At 38.5% G+C, this 27,444-nt stretch overlaps 2 protein-coding genes across 3 annotated transcripts; one reads left to right on the forward strand and one right to left on the reverse strand.

The window, feature by feature from the left end:
- Positions 1-1,496: 1,496 nt before the first annotated feature.
- On the reverse strand, positions 1,497-6,669 carry spata2 (spermatogenesis associated 2). Of its 2 annotated transcripts, none has more exons than XM_084099210.1 (4): positions 6,576-6,669; positions 4,842-4,944; positions 4,158-4,604; positions 1,497-3,842 (listed from the first exon to the last, which is right to left on the reverse strand). In XM_084099210.1, exons 3-4 carry the CDS (start codon positions 4,491-4,493, stop codon positions 2,532-2,534), a joined length of 1,647 nt encoding a protein of 548 aa, XP_083955336.1. In that variant the 5' UTR covers positions 4,494-4,604; positions 4,842-4,944; positions 6,576-6,669; the 3' UTR covers positions 1,497-2,531. The 2 variants fall into 2 exon arrangements, with proteins under 2 accessions (XP_083955336.1, XP_083955335.1); XM_084099209.1 differs by having other exon boundaries at positions 6,472-6,616.
- Positions 6,670-10,222: 3,553 nt separating this feature from the next.
- rnf114 (ring finger protein 114) lies at positions 10,223-26,995 on the forward strand. Its single transcript, XM_084099985.1, has 6 exons — positions 10,223-10,606; positions 11,929-12,079; positions 20,439-20,545; positions 22,254-22,368; positions 24,644-24,751; positions 25,686-26,995. The coding sequence occupies exons 1-6, from the start codon at positions 10,488-10,490 to the stop codon at positions 25,749-25,751; spliced, it is 666 nt and encodes a 221-aa protein (XP_083956111.1). The 5' UTR covers positions 10,223-10,487; the 3' UTR covers positions 25,752-26,995.
- The last annotated feature ends 449 nt before the right edge of the window (positions 26,996-27,444 follow it).

The following is a 27,444-nucleotide window of genomic DNA, read 5'->3' on the forward strand; positions in this document are numbered from 1 at the left end:
GCGTACAGACATTAAGCATCAAGTCCTGCATTGTGTGCAGCCTTCAGGTTACCTAAGGCAGCAAGGAGAGCAGGCTGAAAGGTCTCTGAAATTAAAGATATGTATCCAGAACGATATACTGACTTTGTTCTGTTCGTACAGGCAGAAAAAAAAAAAAAAAAAAATATATATATATATATATATATATATATATATATATATGAAGAGTTCAGATGCAAAAGCCTCTAAGTGCCATCTGAATTTTCTTCTAGAATGATCATTTTTATCAAGCTTGTATATTTAAGTTCAGTAATTTCACTTAAATGACCATTCATAGGTAATTTTCATTGCCATTTAAGTGAACTTAAACATACAAGCTTAATAAAAATGATCATTCTAGAAGAAAATTTCAGATGGCACTTAGAGGCTTTTGCATCTGAACTCTTCATATATATATATATATACACACTGCCCTGCCAAAAAATAAATAAAAAATTTGCCGTTTGGATTTAAATAGGCAAATGCTTAAGAGTTTATGATTGGATCATTACTGCAGTGAATATCATGTTTCTATCATGTTATTTGTTTGGCAACAGTTCTTCTAACCCTAATTGATGGAGAGTGTCGCTTTTCATTTCTTAAACAACCATGTAGGAAAACACAGCATGGCCATATTGATGGAATAACATCACAACATTTATTTCCATCAAGAGGTGCACCATTTTTTGGTCAAGATCTTGTATAGTCAATGCAAGAGTCCAGCACTTTGTAAAGTCTCCTCCAGCACAACCCACAGACTTTCAGTGAGTTTAAGATCTGGACTCAGAGGAGCAGATTCATGTGTAAATGATTCTTCATGCTCCCTCCCAACCATTCTTACACAGTTTGAGCCTAATGAATCTGGACATCGTCATCCTGGAATATGACGATATTCCTACATGGCTGTTTAAGAAAGGAAAAGCTACACACTCCGTCAATTAACATATAACATAATAATCACTGCAATAATGATTCAATCATAGACTCTTAAGCATTTGCCTATTTAAATCCAAACAGCAACTTTTTTTTATTTTTTTATTTTTTTGTGGTCAGCCAGTGTGTGTACATACATACATGTATATACACATAATTTAATTAGTGTTACCTTCATTGAATAATATAAATCAGGCCGACTTTCGAAAATTGTGCTCATACAATGACTAAAAATTTCTTATTAGGGTGAATTTCACAAAAACATGTCAAAGTCATATTTTACTCCAGAATAAAAAAAATAAATACAAATAAAAAAAACTGCAAGAGATAATATTCTGCATTTAAGCCTATGCTAGCCCATTTCTTTGTGGCATTATTTTCTTAACAATTAAGTACAATTGCCCCTAAAATACACTCTGAAATAAATTCTAATTCTCATAATCCTCAACCATAAGTGAAATCAACACCTGTAAAGTACTACTGTAAGAAAGCGGTAGTGTTTGATGTACTGAGTTCAGAAAAAAATCATTCTAGACCAAAAAGGATGATTTTCAATGCTGTATTTTTTTTCAGTGCAATAATGATAATCTTATTTTCCTCAAAGCATATTATAATGTCTTATTTGGATTTTGGGGTGAAATATGACCCATACAATCCTTTGTGACATTCACCCAGTAGTAACACTTTAGTTTGTCATGGTATGTGTACACACCATCATATATTTAATGTACAATGAATAATAAAAATAAAAAAAACTCAAACTTTAAACCGTTTCTAATGACAGTCAGTGTAGCAAAATATTAAATTATTCTCCATTTCAAATCAATTATAATATTAACAGGTTACAATAATGTAAAGGAAACCTGGACAGAGGAAAAAAATAAAATATACACAGACATAATCATACAGTATGTGCATTAACTTTGCCAAGAAGAGATTCATGGTTCTTGCAAAACATGTTGAAGCCAGGAGTGCCCTCTCCTGGTCTTTCTTTCAACAGCAGCATCTTTGAACAGCGTAGGCTGACTTCTTCGGGGTAAACCCACAAGGCATTTCCTGTCAGAGGACTCAATATAGGGACTTAACAGCAACTAGAAGTTCTGATACAAATTCACAACTTAAACCCCATTCAACTGGAAAAGTCTTACATAGATCTATAGTTTCACAATTCAAAATATATACTATTTACGTCCAGTGTAATATTTTTTTTTGTTGTTGTTCATTTGTTCAAGTTTGAGAAGTTCCAACTTACTCAATTCAATTCCAGGGTGAAGTCTCTGCTAAACTTTCACAGTTCACGCTGCATGGTTATTTTAAAGTTAACAAACATTGATACTGAATGGATTTCTCTGGTTAAACACCTTTTTTTTTTTTTTTTTTTTGTCCTTGATAAAGTAGAGCTACTGAGGGACAAGAAATGCACCGCAACATCACATGACCAAAACAAGTGCCAACTGAGAGAGGAAGCAGGAAACGTTAAATAAAAAAAACAAAACAAAACAAATCAAGGGTGAAAAAGGCCGAGATAAAAGGAGCAATAGAGGTGTAGTGCACAACTGAAGCGCGGCTGTGTTCCCGGTCTATCGATACACGAGGTGGGATATGGTGCTGGATTTGAAATTGAGCTGATGATTGGGCACAAAGTTATGATGAGGATTTTTGCGGGTGCACACATCACTGCCGTAAAGGCTCATGCACATGTCACATGACACCTTGGAGCAGTTCACACAGGTGTGGGAGGCCCCGGGCTTGTTGCAAAAGCCACAGCGGGAGCCGCCCAAACTCATCCTCTCCCCCCCGCTGCCGCTGCCGCCGCTGCTGACCGAGCTGACCACCGATCCCACGGGTTTACTGGGAAACAGCTTGCTGCTCATCACAGCTTTGTCCAGCAACAGCGAGTGGGACTGAGCGTGGGGGAGTGGGTGAGGGTGAGTGTGCGAGTGGGCGTTGGAGTAGACGGACAACTTCTCCTTGATGGGCATGTATCCGTCCAGAGGGCGGGAAGTTTTAGTGTAATCCTGGAAGCCGCAACAAGGCGTCGGTTCCACCGCATGGCAGGACGAACACAAGATCATGTCGCACCGCTGGCAGGAGGAGAGCGAAGGGCAGCCCATCCCGCAGCCCTGGCACTTCATCATGTGCCCCTTCAGAACCCAGCCGTCCCGGGCTTCTCGAGGCTCCCGGCTCGGCGGTCTGGAGGCCGTCTGGAGGCCACCCAAACCCCGCTCAGTGTACAAGTCCACCTCATCCAGGGAGGACAAGTGGTAGGAGTATGGCTCGGACGGGGGCGACTGGATGGGAAAGAAGTCCGCCACTGGGCTGTACGAGGGCGGAGCCGCCACGGGGTAAAGCGAGGGACTCGGTCGGAGGATTTCATCCTTCATGTCTTCCTCCGTGTCGACGAATAGCGGCTCTTTGCGGAGGCTGAGCGAAGCCTTTAACACGGGCTTGCTGGCTTGGTGCCAGTGTCCTGCGCTGTCCGTCACATCCACTGATTTGGAGGGCCGACCGCTTCTCCGAAGATGGGCACGGTCGAGATCCACGGGCCGCACCGACAGGCGGGACAAGTCTCCGGTGAGGCTGTCCCGTCGGCGGAGGGCGTCAGCACACCCTGCTGCATCTTCTCTGGTGTTCCTCCTCACATCCACGGCCTCCAGCTCCGAGGCGAAGCCCCGAGACATGGACACCACCTCGCTGAGTAACCGGCATTCAGCCTGGGCAAGAAGCAGCTCAAAGGAAAGCTGCCGAAGGTGGGAGGCTCCGCCCGGATGGTCCCGAACGTGGTACTGCAATTCTTGGTCTCTTGAATAGCCCATGGAGCGCAGAAGTGAACGCAGGTCCGCGTCGCATATCACCGACTGCAGCTGGTACACGTATGGCCCTGTGAAGGTCTGGAAGGGTGAAAGAAAAGTCATTAAACGGTCAAAAGCAAAGGGAATTATGACATTCACACTGCCTTGTCTGATATCTTTCACATTCACAAACAAGAAAATGTAAGGTAAGGTATTAATAAAAGGCTCAATAACAACCCCAAAATACACTGAATCTACAACCTTAGCTCCTCACACAGCTTGTTTCCTCTGATATATCGTAGTTCACCCAAAAAGAAACATCTTTCCTTTTGTGCTCCACAGAAGTCAAGAACTGCAAAATGTGATTTTTTTTTGTGGCCTTTTTTTTGAGAATCCTTCAATCTCTCGACTCACCTTAATGCATCGGAACTCCTTCTTCCACGGAAAGAGCAACAAGTTGGTACAGATGGTTTCCAGCGTCGCAAAGGCTGTCTCCAATGTCCGCAAGTTTGCGCCTCTCTGAGTTCTCAGTGAGTTCTCCGCTACGTCGTAGAACCGAACCATGCGGAAGCGCTGCCCGGGATCAGGCTGGTATGAGCCTAGCAGTGCCGTCGCAGTGGAAATCAGTGCTTCCTCAGTCTTAGCCCCTGGCTTATCTCCTCCTCCTCCTTCACCGGTTCCCTCCTCGAGCCGATTCTCCAGAGATGCCACATACCTGCGGAACAGATCTTCTCGCAACTTGGCATCCATTGGTGGCAGTGGGCTGCGTAGCTGGCAACCGCTTATCCCACAATCCAGGAGTTTCTTTAAATGGGACCCCTTGCCATCTCAAGGCCTCTCTCCCACTGGACACCGAAAGACCTGGGACAACGGTGCAGTATAGTGGGGAAAATCAGCAAGTTGCGATCATCCTCCAAAGGAGTGATATGGAATAATGAAAGTGAAGAGGTGTGCGGTTTAATTTGGGCGTACACCTTGCCCAGGGCTCTGTCCTGCTGTTATAGGCATCTCTGCGTGCCTCATTAGCCAAAACACCTCAAAAGAAGCAACATGACATGAGAAGGTGGTTGAACTGGGGGCTGAATGAAGACTCCTCACCTTTTTAAGCCCTCACTGTCAGGTTGCCCCCCTGCAGTAGGTTGAAGATCAGGGCTTGCAGAGGAGAATACGTTAAAAACACCATGTCCAATGCTGCCAGCTGCTGCAATGAGAGAAGAACAAAACCTGTTTGAATAACACAACTCCGTGTAATAAGTGGAGGCTTGCCTCAGTCTATTGACCTGCAATCACAGAGCTAGTTAATAATGCAGGCATGCATCACAGAAAGACCAAAGCAGACCATGAGAATGAACATTACATATGTGTGATGTGGTCGAAATTAGACTGGTTTTAAACATTTTCTGAGCTTTTGTGAATGGAAATCTGTGTAATTATGTGGAATGGATTTAATTATGGGTTAGCCTAAACGGAGTAAAATGTTTGAAAGTTAGCATGGGCAGTTAGCTCATCTAACAACACCATTTTAGGTACACAAATAATCCTCCTCCTCTGACAGACATTAAAATGTAGTCATGTATTTGTACAAAATTCCTTTTTTTGGCAGGCAACATATACACTGCAAATATTTCATTATAAAAATTATACTGTTTTTTTTTTTTTTTTTAATGGCATTTAAATAAAATGGATTAATGCAAAATGGACTAAACTTTTGGCCTTTGATATATCAGCTCATGTAACCAACAGAGCCAGCAGTGAAGGGTTTTGGACTGTGGTTCCATCAGCCAATCAGCATTCACTGCTCAGGTGACTGACTCGTGTCTGTGTCCAAAGATAGCCGCATGCAGATTACTTCCTGAGTTTATTGAGAATTTGAGATGAATGAGAACTCTAGCTTTCTCCAGGTAACATATATATTAAAAAAAAAAAACATTAACAAACAAACTAAAGGATAGGGGACAATTTTTGAATTGTCAATCTTGTGAATGACAGGAATTTGGAACTTTCCACAAAGCTGTGTGTATATAATCCTGTATATAATACAGGAGCTCAAAACCTGTTTCTAGTAGTGAATGTGGACTGTGTACAATAAGGCCACACAAACCACTTCGTTCCTCATTGGTTAGGCTGCCAACTGAATACTCACACAGTATTCCCAGCATTTACCAGTTCAATGAAAACTGATGAGACTGTCATTCAAGCTAGCAAATACATACACTTAACACTAAGTTATCTATCTATCTATCTATCTATCTATCTATCTATCTATCTATCTATCTATCTATCATTATTGTCATCACCACCATCAGGATATCATCCTATCATAATCACAACATCATACTGAACATAGAAAATGTGAAAAAATCCACTTAAACAAACCAGGGTTTACAGAGAACAGTGAAGTATTAACACATGATTATTTCTGCCTGCATTGCATTGCTACAGTGATAAACAGTGACGTGTGTTAGCAACACACAGCTAATATGAGTCTCGTTTACTTAGTAAATAAATCTGTCAAAGCACCAGACAGTCCGATCTGATCTCTTAACAAGTGTTTATTACAGGGATAGACATTAATAAAGTCGTTACTCTACTCTTAACTCGTTTCTATGGATAATATATCAGATGCAGTTAGCACACCACTGCTAACATTAGCGCAGTTGCAGGGCCCTGTAAACCCACACACCACACAATTTAACCACACACCATCCTTCATTTACTATTTAATTACCTCAATATGAACAAGACTTGAATGTAAACATGCCCGTTGAGTGTCGTGCGGTGCTGGGCACCATTAATGAGCCGCCCTCCTCCCCATCATCCAGCGCCTCTTACCTTCATGTTCCGCTGGAAATCCCCATCGCCACACTGCGCATGCGCCACACTGCCTCCTCTGCGCGCTCCCGAGGCTGCAGGCTGCAGATAGGACTAGCGTTGGAATCTCCGATTCATTCAGCGAGTCGGTTCGGCTAAATGATTCGATTCATTGGAGTCATCGCTCAAAATCCCAGAAGTCCCTGCGTTGCATTCACCGTCTTTGTTTTTTTGTGTGTTTTTATTTATTTATTTTGTACTTTAACAATGTTTGCTCAAACACCGAGGGCCTGTACCATGAAGGTAGCTGAACAAACTCGGGGTTACAGGATTGGTTTTGAGTTGACAAATCCAAACCGATGCTATCAGGCTTTATTGGTACCATGATGCAGCTCATCAACTTTCTCTGTCAACTCAGGCTTTGATCTTTAAGCTATGATTACTCCACGCGCGCGTGCACATAAAAGAGTGACGTCGACACTGAACAGCCAATCGCGGCTAGTAGAGCGAGAGCGTTATATTTTTCCGCGGAGGAGCAAGAGATAATTATTCAGAATTACGATGAATTTAAATATGTATTTCAAGCTCGAAACAATACGGTCTCTGCTGCCAAAGCAAGAGAAGACTGTTGGAGAAAGATTGCTGATGGTTAATGTGTAAGTTAAACAAATACGTTCTATATTTATGTAAAATTATGTATAGGCTATGTATGTGTAGCCTATATGTTTACTATACCCTATAGCCTATTTGTATAATATACCTATAAAAAATGTACATGTATGTACTAAGAAAGATTAATATTCCTTGATTTTTAGATGCAACCCCAACTCCAAATGTTCTTGGCAGCAGATAAAGACAAAATATAAAAATAATAATTCAAAGTGGTGAGTATTTACCACAACCTTTTATTACTTTTGTGAACATTTGATCACAAACACTTGTTTGCAGCAAACAGAAATAAAGAGTTAAATTCAGAAAACCAGAATACACTGTGGCGGAGGAGTTGGCTCTTAGTAGGCAATAAGGGATGGCTGATTATGGATGGGATTACAGGTGCTGTACAATCTGACCCTGGTGCTGGCTCCTCTAAGCAAGTAACACTGGGTACGTGTGCAATACATTACTACTTTTAAGTTTTAAATATGGCTGACTGTATGTTCTGCAGTAGAGGGAAATGTGTCCCTGTTGAAGCCAGCACACATACACACAGTCTCCCACACAGAGGTCAGTATGCAGCAGACAGAACACCAGAAACATAACCTGCTTTACAACAGTTATGCTTTACATTGGCCTATTTTTATTTATTAGGGTGGAGGAAATTAAAACACTCTGTCTGTGTGTTCTGAGACAGTTGCTGATGTGAATGCACTGGGCTTTTTATTATGGCAAACATTTGAATGTGTGGCATAAAAAGGGACGGGCCCTTACACATCTCTTTTATTGTAGGATTTTTCACAACCTGCCCCAGAAACTGAGGCCTCTACCTCAATGGGCTTCAGAAGAAATGTGTAAGGATTTAAAACCCTTGACAAAAATTACAGTCAGTCCTGTGTTTGTAGGAAGTCAAGGAATTTTTTGTGATATGATGAGCCTCCAGAAAACTTGTAATGATCATGTTTGTGGTGGAATTATGTTTCAGGTGGAAACAGACTCAGTCAGGGCCCTGTACAAAATGAGACTTGAACTAGACTGCACACTAGGAGACTTGAACTAGACTGCTCACTAAAGGAGTCTTGAACTAGACTGTTCACTAGGAGCTGACTGTGAGCTGAGAAAAAAAAAATGGAGATCAAACAGCTGAATAATACTGATCTCAGTATGTGAACTTATTTAATCAAGTAACACTTTAGTATTAATATTTATTAATGAAACTTTCTCTTGCTTTCTTTCTCCCTCTCATCCCACAAAACCAATAAAACAGTTTGAGACTTATCTGCAGTTTCATTGTGCTTTTATTAAATGTAATATTGTATGGTGATTGCATCTACATCTGCACCAGCTGGGTGGTCAAGTGTGATCGGGTCAGTTTCATCGGGGAGAAGCTGGTTTTGTGGTGGTTCTCGCTCTGTTCTACTGGTGGCTATAATGTGCAGAATGGCACATGCAGCCACTATCTCTGATGCCCGCTCTGGTGACTCTTAAGGGCTGAACACAGTTGAAACGTGCCTTTAGGAGGCCAAAGGTCATCTCGATCTTCACTCTGGTTTAACTGAGGGCCACATTGAAGCGGTGCTGTGGCCCTGTCTGAGGTCAGGGGGTTATTGTGTAGGTTTTTCTATCTCAGTTCAAATTAAGTGTTTTTTACTGTACCAAATTTAACTTGCTTTCCTCAAAGCACTGACACAACACAGACTCATGGAAAATTTGTGAGTCAAGCACTGGAGCCAGGCCATTTAGCATCCAAACTTTTGATCATACGTTCATGACCACAAGTCGTCTGCAGATGAAATGTTTAGTAGATCATTTTTATATCTGTTAATGTTGCTAATTTAAAGATTCATCTCACAGAAAATAATCATCTCACAAATTCACATCATCTCTACCTGAAGTGATAGGATTTCCTATGAACATCTGCCTCATGTTCTCTTAGAGCAGTGGAGACTGGAGCAATAGACTATTGGGAATCCTATCATAAGATTAACAGAATAATAATAAAGATTTAAAATAATTCTTAACATGTATTATATTGTATAGTACATTTGTGAAATGTGCTTTTTGAAGAAAAAAAAAAGTGTTCATGTGATGTCACCCTATCAATATATCTTACCGGCAATTTTATAAAAGCCCTCTTTTATGGACATAGTCGATAAATGTCCGAGGAACAATAGGCTATTAATGAAACTATTCAGGTTCGACAAACCGTGTTTTCTCCTAGCTTCTGTGCGTCACCCACCGTGCAAGTATGTACCACTTGCAAAAAAACACAAACGCAATACCATTTGCGGTACAGTAAGTGCATGAATTCGACGTGTTAAATAATTTATGTGCGGCTCAAGAAGTTCGCAAAATAAGACATTCCTTCCGCGGAAAAGCTGTATCTTTCAAGTAACTATCAGGAAAGGCAAGGGGATTTTGTCAGGCTAAAATCTCTTTCTTTACAAAGTGCTCGTCTAACAATTTGCGCTGAAATGTCCACCGGATTTGGAAGAAAAGGTGAAGTCATTGCAACAAACACTTGGAATAAGTTACGTCACCTATATGTTTCTTTGCTCTCAGCTGATTGGTCAAACTTCAGTCTGAGATCTCGAATCCAGAACATAACCTGCCCCGGAGCAGGTTAGCCGTGCAGCGTAAGATACCATGGCAACGAACACCGATTAAAGCCGAGCTACTTTCATAGTACCTAAAACCCAGGGTTGGCGGAAACTAAGCTGAAACATAGCCGGCTAGCCACCTAATCCGGCTTCATGGTACAGGCCCCGAGTCAGTTAGCGTAGGATTGTAATTGTACAAATATTTAGTGACGACGTTACGTATGTGTTCCAGTTTGTTGCTGTCATTCCAGTCAAATGTTATGTTGTTTACGTTTTTCACCCATCAGTTTCAACCGTAGACATAGTAAATACGTATGTATTATTGTCTATGGTTTCATCTACCTCGCAGTCGAGTAGAAATTCATGATTTCTATATTCACGCCTTCCGAATCAATTAAACGAACCGGTTCAAGTGATTCGTTTATGAATCGGATACCACTAGCAGCAATATCACGCTCACAACTCTTGATTAAAAGACGACACACGCACACACTACATATGTACCATCTTTCACTCATTTGGGTAACCTCTGCGGCTTTTTGTCATTAGTCAAACAGGTCTGTATTAATGTAATTTCTCATGCGTGTGCATGAGATCAGCTGAGTTTGTGCTCCTCCCATCCCGACAGTGAATCTCACCGGACTGGAGTTCAAGAACACGGAAACACAGCGCAGCAGACATGGCAATGCTCAAAACAATCCCTCAAACTGATGTGAACGATGCTGAAGATGATGAATTCATATGTCCTGTGTGTTTGGAGATATTTATCTCTCCGATGACCACACAGTGCGGACATACGTGAGTATCCATGAGGTCTAGTGCCTTACCGCAGTAACTTCTCGATTGACATGTGTAATGTTTATTTCGTTATCACGTGCAACCGACGCACAGCCTTCATGCCATGTAGTTTAAACTTAATATGATTGTGCCCAATAATGATCAACAAATGTAGTTGTGATATGAGTTTCCCAGAAGACAGAAATTGGTTACTTTCAGTTTTGCTTCTTGTGAAGAAAACTTTGCAGTGTGGGATTGTGGGAATTGTAGTGCTAGCTTTATTATGCTTTGATCAAACTACAACACCCACAGTGACCTATGAAACAGGGTCTTTTCCATTTTGATGAGGTAAAAAAAAAAGAAAAAAAAAAAAGGACTTTGCTATACATTTTAAGGGTCATACATTACCGACAATCATAACAAAACACCAGTAAAAGCGATACAAAGAGGAATACTTTGTTAAAATAAATTGAAGAGTATTTTGATTCATGGGCTAGTTTATTTAAAATTTGGGGGAAAATGGTGGTAACAGTGTTAATGAAATCTTCAAGTGTGCATTATATCAATTAAAAATATATAGGGTGAATTAAGGGTGATTGGGAGATTGTAAGGTTTCTTGCCATAAATTAAAAACATCAGCCCAACACATGATGCATTTCTGTAATCTGAAAGATGTCAACCATTTGAACAGGAAACACGTTTATATTGTAATGAATGGATGCATGACATACATTTGTATGTAAACTGAGCCAAACAGCCCAACATTTTTGTGGTTGATTAGGGTTTGCTCAAGTGAAAATGTCGGAAAACACAAATTTAGAGCATAATCAATGGTTATCTATTGCAAGGTTAATCATTTCCTTAATTAGCTAGGCTAAGTCTTTAAGCACTGTCCCAATCACTCAATGGGACAAAATAAAAATAAAAACCTAATTCTGAAAATAGAAACAACACATTTTTACTGATTGTGTTGCAGTAGTGCATCATATCCATGGTTCCATCAAAAGTTTGTGTAAAATAGTAGTTATGACAATTTTATGACCTTATTATGAAAAGCTTGTTATTTTCCTTACTTCATGCATTTTAGGGTCAACTTCCTGTTTGATGCCTGCCCCGCCCACCTACATGTCGTCACACCAATGAGGGCGTCCGATTTTGATTATGCGGTCTCACAGATATGACTCAGCAAAAAAGTTTTTATTTTCAACCATTAGGCGAGAAAATGATGTCCCAGTCACCCTTAATTCACCCTACATAGTGAGAAACAGTCATGTATCTTCAAATGTGCATATTTGCATCAAACATTACTGTTTAAATAAAACATATCCCTTTTGTGTGGTCAGATTCTGTGAAAGCTGCCTTCGGGAGTGCTTGCGGCCTCAGAAACCTGTGTGTGCAGTCTGCAGGTCTGATCTGCGCAAGTGGGATAAAGCAGATCGTTTGCAAGACTTGATGCAGAGATCAATCGGGAGGTGCAAAGGCTGCACAACAGAGGTGTGTGGGTGCATGTTTGCAAGTTAAACTGTGTATGTTACGTTTAGATGGCATTACGTATTCATTTATAAGTGCTTATTCTGTCCAAAAAACACCCACTTAATCGGGGGGAGATTGTTAAACACAGTAGGGACATGTTTATCTGAAATAGATTATACTGCAATAATTGACTAATAGATGATAGAAAAAAAGGCATTGAATGGTTGTACAGGAAATTTTAAAGAAATTAGTGACAAGCAGGGTTGCAATATTGACAAAAAAAGATATCTTGGTGTGCCTTTTTTTAATTAAATGTAAAATTTAGCTGAGTGTGTTTTTGCGCTAGTACCTTGGAAGGTTTAGGCCTGTTGTGGACTGCTGACTCCTGAAGATTTCCATATTCTTCATATTCTGTGTGGTGATTAATTCATGGTAGTGACAGAAACTAATGGACCTATTATGCCCCCTTTTACAAGATGTAATATGAGTCTTATGTGTCCCCAGAATGTGACTTAATTTTCAGCTCAAAATACCCCACAGATCATTTATTTTACCATGCCCAAAATGTCCGCTTTTGTGTGGAAACAAAAACAAGATGTTTTTGTGTGTGTGTCTTTAAATGCAAATGAGCTGCTGCTCCCCGCGCCCATTTCCAGAAGAGGACAGAGCCTTCGTGCCTCAGCTCAGATACTCCAAAACTGGAGAACACCATAGTGCAGTTTCCACAAAACATGTTTTTGAATTCCACTGCGCTGCCTTTCCATTATTTTCCATGCAAACATGCGCTAGAAGGACCTTGCTTTTTCCCCCCTCCAATTCGAGGCATTCCTACGGTTTTTACAAGTTAAACGTCCTTTAATTGAGCGCTGTGTTTTTAAAACGCTGTTTCCTGTGCAAGACGCTATAAAAGATGCCAAGACGCGAACGCAAAGGTCAAACACATCCGTCTAGCCAACGACTCATTTTGAGACACTGTTTTTGTAGTTACCATCTGTCACAGAGACTGCTAACCAGGAAGCGCATGAAGATGAAGATTCAAACAAAATAGTCTTTAATCCAAATATATCACAAGAAACAGACAAAACACACTTTAACATTGACAACACCAAACAATGAACTGAAGGAAGACAGGACTTAAATACACAGAGCTAATTAATGGGCAACAGGTGAATGGGGATATACAATCAAGGGAACAAACTGGCACACACTGGGAAACTGGGTCACACGGGCAAATGGGCACTGAACTTAAAACACACTGAAACATCAAAACCCTGACACCACCACAGGGTAGTTGTGTAACTCGCTGCTGACACACATTTATGTAAAAGTCAGTTTCGCATAATAGGTCCCCTTTAAGAGGTGATATTTGCCCCCCTAAATTGATTCATTTTAACTTCATAAGAGCATTCATTTATTTTCTAAACGTATTAAATATATATGTCACCTTTTATGTCAAACATGGCTTAAAAAAAAAAAGGTTTTTCACATGCGTTCAGCCAATCACCATACACAGGGCTTGACATTAACTTTTTGAGGCACTTGTCCTTCGGACAAGTAAATTTATGTTTCACTTGTCCATGCACAAAAGTCACTTGTCCAGGTAAAGATTTATAATTTTATCATTTATTTTTTTGTGTTTTTCTAATGCAGAACAAACCATTGAAAGCATCCAAACACTATCAATATTAATAAAATTCAGTTGAAACCGTAGAAAGAAACGTGTCCCAAGAATAGAGTTCCCCTTCAACAAGAAATAAGGATCTCTTTAAACTTGGACCGACTCCTGATTGGCCAATCAAAGCATTCTGAGTTGGACGCTGGTTCGACGGATTGTGGGGAAAAAAATGTGTTCATTTCAAATCGGTAAAATTAAATCTGTAAAATAGACGTAATGAGTGGCACATAACGTGAAGTAACATGGCATTTTATTTTGTTTGAAATTTAACTTGTCCAGTGGGACAACCAATTTTCTCTTCCACTTGTCCTACAAAAAAATCCCTTGTCCCGGACAAGCGGACACGCCTTAATGTCGAGCCCTGATACACTTACGTCACTGGTAGTTCCTATCCACCGTTTTCCTACGCCTCATGATGCAAATTATGGGAGTAACTGTAAACAATCAGTGAAAGGTTCACTCTATGAACGCAATAAGCATCAACAACTAGGTACAAGGAGATGATGACATTATTCTACTCACCCTTCAACCACTGACCATTAAAAGGACATGTAAAAGTGTAAAAGCATTAACCAATTAGTTAGTACCTCAGACCGAGAACAACCCCAAAGCTTGATTATTTCTGCAGCAATATTTTGGACGTTAAATATCTCTGTAGTAATATTTGTCTGTATTATGTAACGCGCTGCCTTAATCAAAAATGTTCATTAACTGGAAAATTGAGTGATGATATTTCAAAGTGTTTTCCGTCATTTTGACAGACAATAAATATTGTATTTACTTGCTTTAGAAATGTTCCAGTAAACTCTGCTAATGGAGACAATTATATTTTAAAGCATCCGTGTGAAAACAAACCTGGAAAGAGACGTGAGGGTTTGGGGAGAAAACGAGAGATTCCCAGTGCATTCCAGTGAAATATTAATCAAATCAAATCAAAATGTATTTATATAGCACAATTCATACATCAAAGCAATTCAATGTGCTTTACAAAGAAAAATAATAAAAAAACAACAAATAAAAACATGATAATAATAGTACAAAATACACAGACACAAGAAAGAATAAAAAAAGTAAAAGATGGAATAAAAACGCATAAGAAACTGTAAGGCTGAAAAGTATAGCTAGGTTTAAGAGCTCAATCGTAAGCACATGAAAAAAGAAATGTTTTTAATTTGGATTTAAAAGTCAACACATTTGGGGCGCATCTAACATCTTCTGGTGATTTGTTCCAGTCGTGTACAGCAGAGACGCTAAACGCAGCTTCTCCATGTTTTGTTCTAACTCTTTGCTCCACTAGCTGACCTGAGTTCATTGATCTAAGAGTTCTGCTTGGTTTATATTTTTCAAACATTTCCGAAATGTACTCAGGTCCTAAGCAATTCAGCGCTTTATAAACTAAAAGCATTACTTTAAAAACTATTCTATAGCTGATTGGGAGCCAATGTAAAGTTTTAAGAACCGGAGTGATGTGCTCTATTTTCTTAGTCCCGGTTAATAATCTAGCAGCAGCATTCTGGATGAGCTGGAGCTGCTTTAAAGTCTTTTTCGGAAGTCCGGTTAATAAGCCATTACAGTAATCAACCCTACTTGAAATAAAAGCATGGATGAGTTTCTCAAGGTCTTTTTGAGGCACCAAGCCTTTGATTCTAGAAATATTTTTCAAATGATAGAATGCTGTTTTGGTGACCGCTCTGATATGGCCGTTAAATGTAAAATCTGAGTCTATTATAACACCAAGATTACACACTTGATCCCTGGTTTTAAAGGCCCGAGAATCTAATTCTTTAATAACACTTGTTATTTTGTTTTTGTTGCCAAACACAATAACCTCAGTTTTATCTTGGTTTAGTTGTAAAAAATGTAGATTCATCCAGATTTTTATTTGGTCTATACAGTGACACAAAGAATCTATTGAACTGTTATCATCTGAATTAAAGGTGCACTAAGTAACTTTTTTACCTTAACCGAACAGCTTCGGAGTCATTGGAATAGTTATATGACTTGTTTCGGGTTGAATGGTGGTCGTCGCGCATCCCCCGAGCGCCTGTGAGCGGAAAAACCACCCTTGCAACTTTGGGCCGGCGGGTCGCGTCAGGAAGTATCGCGTGATATCAGGTCTCGCGATGTAACAAATTGCTTTACGGCACTGCACACAAAGCTAGGAAAGCTTTGTCGGAGGACGAAAGAAAGGAAACGGCAGACTGACCGAGCAAGGAGTCAGACTCGAGTAAATATCGTTCTTGTTGATGGACTAGTAGACATCTTCAGAGGTTATCTGTGCCTGTTCGATGTCCGACGCTTTGTAACGCGTTCTGTCAGGAGGAGAAATAGGGATAGCTCACAGATGAAGTTATTACCGAGAGCCAGACAGACTCACGGAGGCGATTGGCATTTCACAACTTGCACTTTATTCCCCAGTCGAACTCGTGTAACTGTCTGTCACCCGTTCTAACGTCCACATCTTTACTTGATAAACAAAAGTAGGATAAGAATGAGCATCAAACTGAAATAACCCGCATACGGGTGTTCGAGGTGCACATGATACAACACAGACTGCCGACGACAGTTCAACAGGGCGCGCGCAGCTCTTAAAGGGGCCACACCTTATTTCCACTCGTTACAGCTTCCATCCTATTGAACAGGTACCGGTATAGAGGGCGGAAGGGATCAGGCCGTGAGTGCAGAGACAGCTCTGCGCGAGTGCTATTTACGACAGTAACGTTAAATACAAGTACTCCACAGCAACTCTAGGGGTCGCTGTTTGACAAAAACGGAAAGCTGCCTAGTGTGCCTTTAAGAGCCATATATATTTGAGTGTCATCAGCGTAACTATGGTAATTAATGTTATTGTTATGTAGAATCTGGCCTAAAGGTAACATATAGAGATTAAACAGAAGCGGTCCAAGAACTGATCCCTGTGGAACTCCGCATGTCATGCCAACCCTATCAGATTCAGAGTTTCCGATGGTAACAAAGTACTTCCGACCATACAAGTACGATCTGAACCAATCAAGGACTGTCCCAGAGACTCCTACCCAGTTTTCCAGCCTATCTATAAGAGTTCTATGATCTACAGTGTCAAATGTTGCACTGAGATCTAATAGAGCCAGAACTGTTATTTTACCAGAATCAGTATTCAGCCGTATATCATTTAAAACTTTAATTAGGGCAGTTTCAGTACTATGATGTGGTCGAAAACCTGACTGAAATTTATCTAAAAGACCACTTGAAGTCACAAACTCATTTATTTGAATAAAAACAGCCTTCTCAATAATCTTGGCTATAAAAGGGAGATTTGAAATAGGTCTATAGTTGTTCATTATAGAAGCATCCATTGTTCTCTTTTTTAATATGGGCTTAATGGCAGCGGTTTTCAAGGACGTAGGAAAAATGCCTGATTGCAAAGAACTATTGACTATTTGGTGCAGATCTACTGCTATAGAGCTAAAAAATGTTTTAAAAAAGTCTGAAGGCAGTATATCTAAACAGCACGTGGAAGATTTAAGATGTCTAACTATTTCTTCTAGGAGTTTTTGATCGATTACATTAAAATGAGACATAGTAACCAAGTTATGTCTTGGAATCAGTGTTAGACTGTGTAGTACTAATAATCCGTCTAATATTCACAATTTTTTCACTAAAAAAACACGCAAATTCATCACATTTCATGGTGGATGTAAATTCTGATGCTATTTGCTGTATTGGATTTATAAGCTTGTCAACCATGATAAATAGAGTGCGGGTATTATTAATACTATTATTGATCATTTCCGATATGTGTTGCTGTCTAGCTCATAACTCATTATTGAAATTGCCAAGGCTTTGTTTATAAATGTCATAGTGAATTTGTAGTTTAGTTTTCCGCCACTTGCGTTCTGCTTTCCTACATTCTCTTTTAAGGGTGTTTACCGCCATGGTGGTTCTCCATGGTGATTTCTGTTTGCTCATATTTCTATGAGGCGCCACGTAGGATTTAAATCAAACTTCGCTCATCAATACATACATAACACATGTGCATATACACCTATAAATTACTCGCATACATGTATACTATTGGATGTTCAAAATACATATATGAAATACACGTGCACACTAATATGAAATCCATACCAATACATATTATGTTAGTCATGAATGCATATACACTTGTGAATAACTTGCATATACATATAAACTTGACGCACGCATATACCTATAAATACTCGCATATAGCCTACATATAAACTGCCATGCATATACACCTATAAACACTCGCACATACATATAAACTGCCATGCATATACACCTATAAACACTCGCACATACATATAAACTTCCATGCATATACACCTATAAACACTCGCACATACATATAAACTTCCATGCATATACACCTATAAACACTTTTCAGTGTAAAAGGAAGGCATTTCAGTGTAAAAGTCATTTGTGTCATTTTGATAGTTTGTTTTCCAATTTGAAATTAAATAAGCATAAACGATAAAACGGCCCCTTTATTCGTTTTTTCGTAAAAAAAACACACACGAAAAAACACGAAAAAACGAGATTTCGGCTTGATTTTTCGTTTTTTTAGTTCACAGGCAAAAAACGGATAAATGACTTCAAAATTAGTTTTCCACATGTGGGTGGCCTGACACGCCCCCTTCCGCTGATTGGTCCAATTTATAGGTGTATATGCACGTGTGTTATGTATGTATTGATGAGCGAAGTTTGATTTAAATCCTACGTGGCGCCTCATAAATTTCTCTTTACCTTAACCGGTGCAACACGATCGATGACATTCAATACTTTAGTATTAAAATTATCCAAGAGAGCATCAACTGACTCAACACTTGTTGTTGGGGATCTGGCTATAGCTTCTATGAACTGAGCACTGGTACTCTCATTAATGTACCTTTTCTTAATAGAAACAGAATTTACTGGCAAATTCAGGGTAGTAAATGATTCAAAAAAGACGATATACCGTAATGCGATATACCGTAAATTAAATCAGGAAAGCAGACCACAAATGCACAGAATATGTTATCCTTTTTCATAGAGCGGAAAAAGAAAATAATCAGAAAATGTAAAAGAAAAGAATCTGGAGGAAAAGAATGCAGTGTCTGAAAAGAGCTCTTGCCTCAGATATTCTTGTTATACCACATCGCTCGTATGTATTCTGAATGGCAGATTCTACGCTTACGAGAATACTTGATTAGTTGGTAGAAGTAATTACACATTAATGAGCACATATCATTTTGAAAGAACAAAGTGTTTTTTGCTAAGAATCAACTTAGTTCCTGTGGTGCGAACACACCAAAAAGCGAGTACTTCCGTTATTAGTTAGAAACTAGGAGAACACTCCGCCGGTGTGAAGGACCATTTAGAGACAGAGTCAGTAGAGCTAGAGCGAGCCAGAGTAAAACTGTCTCAGTAGAGCGAAGTCAACGTTAAAGTTTTCAGGAATAAATTAATAACGAAACACCGCTAGCCTAGCAGAGCTAGGAACAAGAATGTGGCTCTGCTCCCCAAAGTCTTTTCACACAATCCCCACCGCTATCAGCCACACACCCGCCTAATGGAGATGGAATGTATATAAGTTATGCAATGGAAAGAGCTAAAAGGAGGGCTAAGAGAGGAAATCTCCTATGTTAACCTGCGGGGCTACAATTCACTCTCTGTGTGTTTATTGTGGAGTAAACTGTGTGTTTACACAGCTTTTTTTTTTTAATGTCAGGTGCTGTTTCGTATAGCATGCGTTCGACCAATCAACGTACACTTAGCCTACATCACTGGTAGTTCCTATTGTGCTTGTGTTAGACCCTATTCTGAAGTATGAGCTAATTAAGTTCCCCCGAAAGGCGTTCCTTGAACTACATCCGTTCCCAGTTCCTGTGGTGCGAACACGCCAAAAAGTGTGTACTTCCGTTATTAGTTCTAGGAACTATGAAAAGGTTCCTCAGGTCGAAAGCCCCTAATGTTTCAGTGAGTGTAGCCCACAAACATCACAACACAACACAACACAGAGGTATACAGCACACAGGCAGTGTTAGTGAGGACGAAACACCTGTTGAACAAAGAGGACTGAGAATCTTAGGAGAGGGCCAGTTCAAATCAAAGGTAATTTCCCAGTTAAAGTCCCCCTGTAGTCAATCATTTTATCATATTTTTTATTTTATAACTTAAAACACGCCTTTGATCACCAAAGTGACATTTAAATGTTTCTTCATGCTTTAAAATAGCTTGAATGTAACTCGACACCCTTACCTCATTTAGTATATGCGGTTCTATGAATATGCAAATGAGCCCCGCCTCCACTCACTCACTCAGCTCAGAGATACTGTAATGATAGCATTTGCCTTAGTGGCAAAAGAGATATTTGCAGCGTTGAGCAATGTAGCCAATCACAGACATATCTGTTGATCTCTTCAATCAAATGGAGGTTTATTCAGTCTTTTTACATTGCTAAGTTGTTCTAAGTTTTACTAAATTATTAAGTTAACCCAGTACCTTTTAAATGCGTTTAGATTCGTGTCAGACTGATCAAAACCTCTGCACCCTGATTTGTGGAAATTCAGGCAATCTGATTTGAGCTTTCGATTCCCACAAGTGCTGTTGAGTTCAGTGTGTGGTATGCATCAGCCGGGCCGTGAACAGACTTGTGTGTTGACCGTGAGCTTCTGTCTGAATCCAAGATGTTACTGGTTAAAATGTGTATCTACTACCCAGGTTCTTTTGTCTGACATGAGAAGCCACACAGGGGTTTGCTCCAAATATCAAGACTATATCAAGGATGGTATGAAGTCCATTTCAAAGACCCAGCCTTCCATTGTCAGGTAATATAACGTTCTTCAGCATTTAATACTGTATATGGGTGATTTTTCAATTAGGATATCATATATATATATATATATATATATATATATATATATATGAAGAATTCAGATGCAAAAGCCTCTAAGTGCCTTCTGAAATTTTCTTCTAGAATGATCATTTTTATCAAGCTTGTGTGTTTATGTTCAGTAATTTCACTTTAATGGCAATGAAAATGACCCATTAATTGTCATTAAAGTGAAATTACTGAACTTAAACATATGAGCTTGAAAAAAATGCTCATTTTAGAAGAAAATTTCAGAGGCTTTTGCATCTGAACTCTTCATATATATATATATATATATATATATATACATACACATACATAGATACATACAGACATATAGGATATGCCTTAAATGCATAGCATCTTTACATCTACTGTCACCGTGAAATCAAAATTGATGATTCTTATTTTTTTATGGAATATTGCAGTTCTTATTATAAATAATTTACTTGTACACATCTTTTTCTTTCTTTTTTTACAACCTGTCACTCACATGAGATCACAGCAATAGCAAACCCTGGTGTAATAGACTTCATAGAGAGCGAACATGTCCGACAGCATTTCTCACTGCTTAAAGGGATAGTTCACTTCAAAATGAAATTCCTCTCATCATTTACTCGCCCTCGAGTTGTTTCAAACCTGTATGACTTTCTTTCTTCTGCTGAACACAAAGGATGATATTTTGAAGAATATGGGTAACCAAACAGTTGATGGGCCCCATTGACTTCCATAGTATTTTTACCCCAAGTCAGTGGTCAAATGATCTTCTTTTGTGTTCAGCAGAAGAAAGAAAGTCATACAGGTTTGAAACAACTCGAGGGCGAGTAAAAGATGACAGGAATTTCATTTTGAAGTGAACTATCCCTTTAAGCAGTGAGAAATGCTGTCGGACATGTTCGCTCTCTATGAAGTCAAGCAGGTCAGGCATAATAATTAATTTGTTGTCTTGTCAATCAGTTATTGTAACCTCAGTTGGACCTTTGTCAGTTTTTAACACTGTCAGATGAAGGTTTCTGTTCATTTTGAAAGAAATATTTGTATTCTTTTTTTTCCATTTATTGTGTTAAAATATTAAAACATCAACCAAACTAAATGATATTATGTCTGATTTACCAAGAACATTGGTTATATATGTTTAATATTAAAAAATAAGGGTAGATAATTAAGGAATTTAGGAACTGGATTGTTCATAATAACCATAACCCAGAGAATGTATTTATTTACTTAGCTCTTTGACTGAACACAATTATTACATAATTAAAGTCAAATTAAAACAGCATGCTTTTTAATGTTGACACAAATTAAGTTGTGAAGTGAATAAATGTACATTTTCAGAAAAACCCGTTCCCTCACATGGTTCATGAGATATGAGCATACATGACGTGTGTTTATATAATATACAGTTTTGTGTGGGGTATGCATATTCAATCATTTTAATGAACTTTTTATCATTCAAAGAAGATATGTTTCTTTAATAACAACTAATCATTTCTTTATTTTAAGTTAAAAAAAAAAGTTTAATGTTTAAAAAAATAATCAAAGAATCTGAGAACTTCACACGATCATTACATCGTTACTGAGCTTTGCCTAAATTAGCTTCACCCATTTCTGTTGAATCCTTCATCAGACTGACACACACACTGCTTGGTCTCCTGTTCCTTTAGTTCAGTGCCGAACCGCCACACGTTCACCTGTCCCTTCTGTAAGCAGCAGAACCTGGACCAGGACGGTCTCGTGGAGCACTGCACCTCCCGCCACGCTCACGACCCGCGCCCAGTGGTGAGGCTTCGCTTGTGTCTCTTCAATCTTTCAATGTCTTTAATGTAGTTTAATGTAAATCATTTTTTGAAAATGTAAATGCCACTTTAGTCTTGAGACAAAGGAACCAAAGCATATTTTGCTGTACTTAGTCACATGAAAAAATAAGTACACCTGTGGAAATTGTTGGCTTTTTTTTTTTGTTGACATATTTGTACAAGCAAGACTCTTTGAAACAGTGCCTATTACCTACTTGAACAAACCCACAAGGAAAATTCACATTTTAATCATTTATTCAACAAAATATCAATAAATGTTATTTTCTTCTGTGGAAAAAGTAAGTACATCCTTGGGCTCTGCAGTTACAGCTATACTTATTTATCATATGCTGTGTATCAGTTTCATTAATAGGCATTGTTTCAAAGAGGATCAAATCTTTGCTGGGGTGCAAATATGTCAAAAAGCCAAGAATTGTACTTGCTTTCACATGGCCGTAAGTTTAGGAGACTAAACACTGGTAGAGGCTGGTTGCATAAAATGCTTAGATTTTAAATTATTTTTTTTCTTCAGGAGTGGTCATAACCTTTAAAAGTCAGTTACATAAAAGGAAGATTGGTCTAAATTGAATCTGGAAAGTAAGACTGCTGACTAGCTGTTGTTGAGTGGTTCTTGAGACACAGTCTTAAATCTACTCTTTTCCTCCTCAGAGTTTAACAGATCATCTCCTCGCAGGTCAAAATGACCCAGAGCTTAAACATTACACTCATTTTTGTGTCCATAAATCTTATAAATCTTGTCCATAAATATCAGTCTATTTCTCTGTTTTGTTGTTGATTTTTATTTTATTTACCTGTATATTCTTGAACCATATCATTTTAATTGAAAATAAGCTTCTTCTTTTTTTTTTTTTACATTATTTCACAAAAACAGCAACAAAAAGAGATTATTCCAGTCCTATTCTAGTGAAGTCATTATATTAGGTCATGCAATGAGTCGTTAGTATCTCTTACAAGGGAAAAAATGTAAATGACCCACATTTGATGATTATTGCCACTAGAGGGCATAAAGGGTCTCAGTGGAGCTGCTATATTGAGCAGAGAAACTGGAATATGGGAACAATTTTATGGGAACTTATTTATTTGAAATAAAATTTTGTTTTGTATGCATTCATATATATATATAAACTAATCTTTTATAAAAGATAAATGTATATGTTTGTGTGTGTGTGTGTGTTCTGGATTGGGGATATTCTATAGTCTCTATTCCCATCCCTTCATTTGTGTGTGTGTGTGTGTGTGTGTGTTCTGGATTGGGGATATTCTATAGTCTCATCCCTTCATTTGTGTGTGTGTGTGTGTTTGTGCGTGTGTTTGTTTGTGGGTGTGTTTGTGTGTGTGTTCTGCATTGGGGATATTCTATATTCTCTATTCCCATCCCTTCATTTGTGTGTGTGTGTGTGTGTTCTGGATTGGGGATATTCTATAGTCTCATCCCTTCATTTGTGTGTGTGTTTGTGCGTGTGTTTGTTTGTGGGTGTGTTTGTGTGTGTGTTCTGCATTGGGGATATTCTATATTCTCTATTCCCATCCCTTCATTTGTGTGTGTGTGTGTGTGTGTGTGTGTGTGTGTGTGTGTGTGTGTGTGTGTGTGTGTGTGTGCGTGCGTTCGTGTGTGTGTGTGTGTGTGTGGATTTGTATGAAAAAATAAAAAATAAATAAATATTTTTTTGTATTTCCCAATCATTTCCTATGACGGGTCAGGAGAAGGAGACGATTAAGGACTAGTTTTTTTGTATACCCACAAAAACTTGAATCTAGTGTGTGTTTGTGTTTATTATTTAAAGTGTGGTACCATTCAGATGAACACCTGCTTTTTTTTTTTTTTTTTCCTTTTTTTAAATAAACCCTTTCATATCAAAATGACCCAAACAGAGTCGTCGGGTTCACATAGAGCCTATTTTTATGCAACTGGTCAAAGCAGGCTTTACTGCAACCAGTGCTGATTATTGTAAATTGCATATTTGTTCTGAACAATTTAACCAGCAAGAAGTCGCCATCTCAGAGTTTCTGCACAATGCCACAATAAATGAGAATTAGGGGGGAAAAAAGTTCTTTATAGAGTATATCAGTTTTGAAAGGGTCATTTCTAAGGTTCCTGGTGGCTCTCCATTGCGTGAGCCTTTCCCTTTAAACAGAGAAGAGTCTGAGAAGTGGCAAAGAGTATGTAATCAGTGTTCATCGACATATATTGTGATGTATACTGAATATATTTTGTGAACCTCGTGTCTCTCCTGCAGGTTTGCCCGATATGTGCCTCGATGCCCTGGGGCGACCCCAATTACAGGAGCGCGGACTTCTTCCAGCACCTCAAAATAAGACATGCTTTTTCTTACGACACTTTTGTGGTAAGTAGGTTATAACAGTTCAGTGGCCTGGTTTTCCACTGTTAAAAGAAAAATGTCACACTGTCGATACACTAAATCATCCAGCTGTCGGCAATCTTGCTGTTTGCTTTTTCAGTGATTTAACATGGGCCCTCTTAGTAAATTAAGATTTTACTTAACTAGTATATTTCCCTTGGTATAAATAGTAAGTCGAATTTAAGTTAAGCTGGACATTAATTGCGTCTCACTGATATAAAGCCTTTTAGTTTAGCAGAGCTTTGTGTTAAACCATTTGTGTTGTAGTTGTGCAAACTTCTAAGTGCATGAGTTTGTGCACCAAAGTATAATTATTATTAAAACTGGAGAAACTTAAAGGTAAAGTTCAGCCAAAAATTGACTCTCAAGTTGTTCTAAACCTGTACGAGTTTCTTTGTTCTGTTGAAATCAAAAAATATATATATATATTGGACAATGTTGGTAATCAAACAGTTGCTGGACCCCATTGACTTCCATAGATGGGGAAAAATAAATACTAAAGTCAATGGGGACCAGAAATTGTTTTATTACCAACATTGTCCAAAATATCTTATTTTGAATTACAAATATTTGCACGTCCCTATATAACCATGCATTGACCAAAGAACATGTCGCTCATATTGCTTTATAAAATCTATTAAATGAAAGATCATAATTTTCAAACCTAAATCATGATAGTAATTATGATCAGAGGGAAATTATTCTACTCTAAATGGCTTCCATCACTGATCAAACTTATGAGTTTTTGCTGTTTAATATTTTAAGTTGCTTTGACTAAATTGCCTAAAAATTGACTATTTAATGTCTATGCAATGTCAACTTTTTCCTAGATTAAATAGTTGAGTCAACCTTTAAGTGACTGAAATTGCTGAGACTGCTTGTGACCGATCCTAAATGGATATTGTTGTGTTTTTCTCAGGATTATGCTACAGATGAGCAAGCCATGATCCAGGAGGCTCTACAGCGCTCTATGATGGAAAACTGATATGGAGCCCCAGCTGAACGTAACACAACCAAAAACTACTGATTGTGCTTAAAAGAGAATCAACAAACTACAAGGGGATTCAGGGCTATTCTGATATATTATTATACATACACTAATTTTGGTAATGCCAAAGTTCCCATTGGTGTAATATTGATGATTTGCTTATTCAAACTCAGTCATAACAAGCATATGGATCGCATATATTCATGTACAAGACATTACGATATACATTCATAGCTGTCAAAATAAATAAATATATTCTGCCAATCTATAATTACTTCACCTTTTATAGCAGATTTTTGTTCATATAGTAAAGTTTGTATAGCATATTGTCAGATTGTGTGGCACTGGAACAGAATGGCCCGTTTTAAAGAGTTTTCCTTGTATGGGTTATTTTGAAACCTCAGTATTGAGGTGAGCTCATAGGGTAGAAATACTGATATTGAATCAGATCAGTCTTTTGATCCTGAGATTGTGATCTTTCTTATTATTTTGTTGTTTAAAGAAGCAGTTTAACACTTGTTGGAGGTGCGTTTCACGTTTTGAGATGAGTTTATCTTCAAACCAATAGGGGGCAGTACTGCATCATTAATCCACTGTAGATGTACTTGGTCTGACTTCTGATCTGCCCTTAAAGGGATAGTTCACCCAAAAAAACTCAATTCTGCAGTTATTCACCCTCATGTCGTTCCACACCCAAATGGACCACAAACAAAAATATCCAAGACTTTCATTGTGTGGACAAAACTGTTCTTCAATGTATCTTCCTCTGTGCTCCACGGGAGAAAGTGTCATTCAGGTTTGGAGCAATATGAGGAGGTGTAAATGATGACAGAATATTCATTTTTAAGTGACATTTTTAAGCTCAAAGTGCATAAATGTAAACCCCATAGACCCTGTTTGCACTCTTCCTTTTTTTGTTCATGTTTATATAGCAGTCATACTGTAGATAGCAGTTTTATAATAAGTTCTGTAATAAAGTTAGTCTGTTTAAATTGGTAGTAGTTTGAAATCCTACGATATATTGAATAAAATTATAAAATTGCAGCCTATAAAGTGAAACATCTGAAACTATGAAGTGTTGCATGTTGTTTGATGCAGATACGTCATATGCTCTGCTTGCTTTATTCTTGTGTTATTATTATTATTATTAGTGCTTAATGATACTGATTCATTAACCTGTACATTTCTTGGGTGAATTGCTTGTGTATAGTTAATAAACTTTTTTTTTTTCTTCAAAAGCCTTTAAATGTTTCAGATGAAACTGTTTTAGTGTATCTTTTCTCAATCCTTGATTGTGTTACTGAAGCATGTTCAAAAACAGCCGTTATTACTTCACCCTTTCACATATTGCTTTTCCCCTTCTGTTTAATGCATGTGCTTTCAATTTGGTTACAGTGTGAATCCCTCTCCCCCCGCCCGCTCTAACTCCATTACTGTTGTTCATTTTCTGTCCCACAGCGACTGTCAGCTCTCATGTCTGAAGGTGCTAAATCCTGATAAATTAAAGCTCTTTAATTATTTAAACACTGGACCCTGAAATCACTGTGAGTGATTTATACTGGTGTGTTAGACATGCTGGGCCAGAAACAACACCCACCTCTCTGATGGATGACTGGATGGAGGGGGGAGAAAACACGCGCTAGAACAGTAACAGGCCCTTTCCCTCAAACCGTTATACAGATGCCCGTCC

Source organism: Abramis brama (genome assembly GCF_963993115.1).
Source record: "Abramis brama genome assembly, chromosome: 22".
Classification (NCBI taxonomy): Eukaryota; Metazoa; Chordata; class Actinopteri; order Cypriniformes; family Leuciscidae; genus Abramis; species Abramis brama.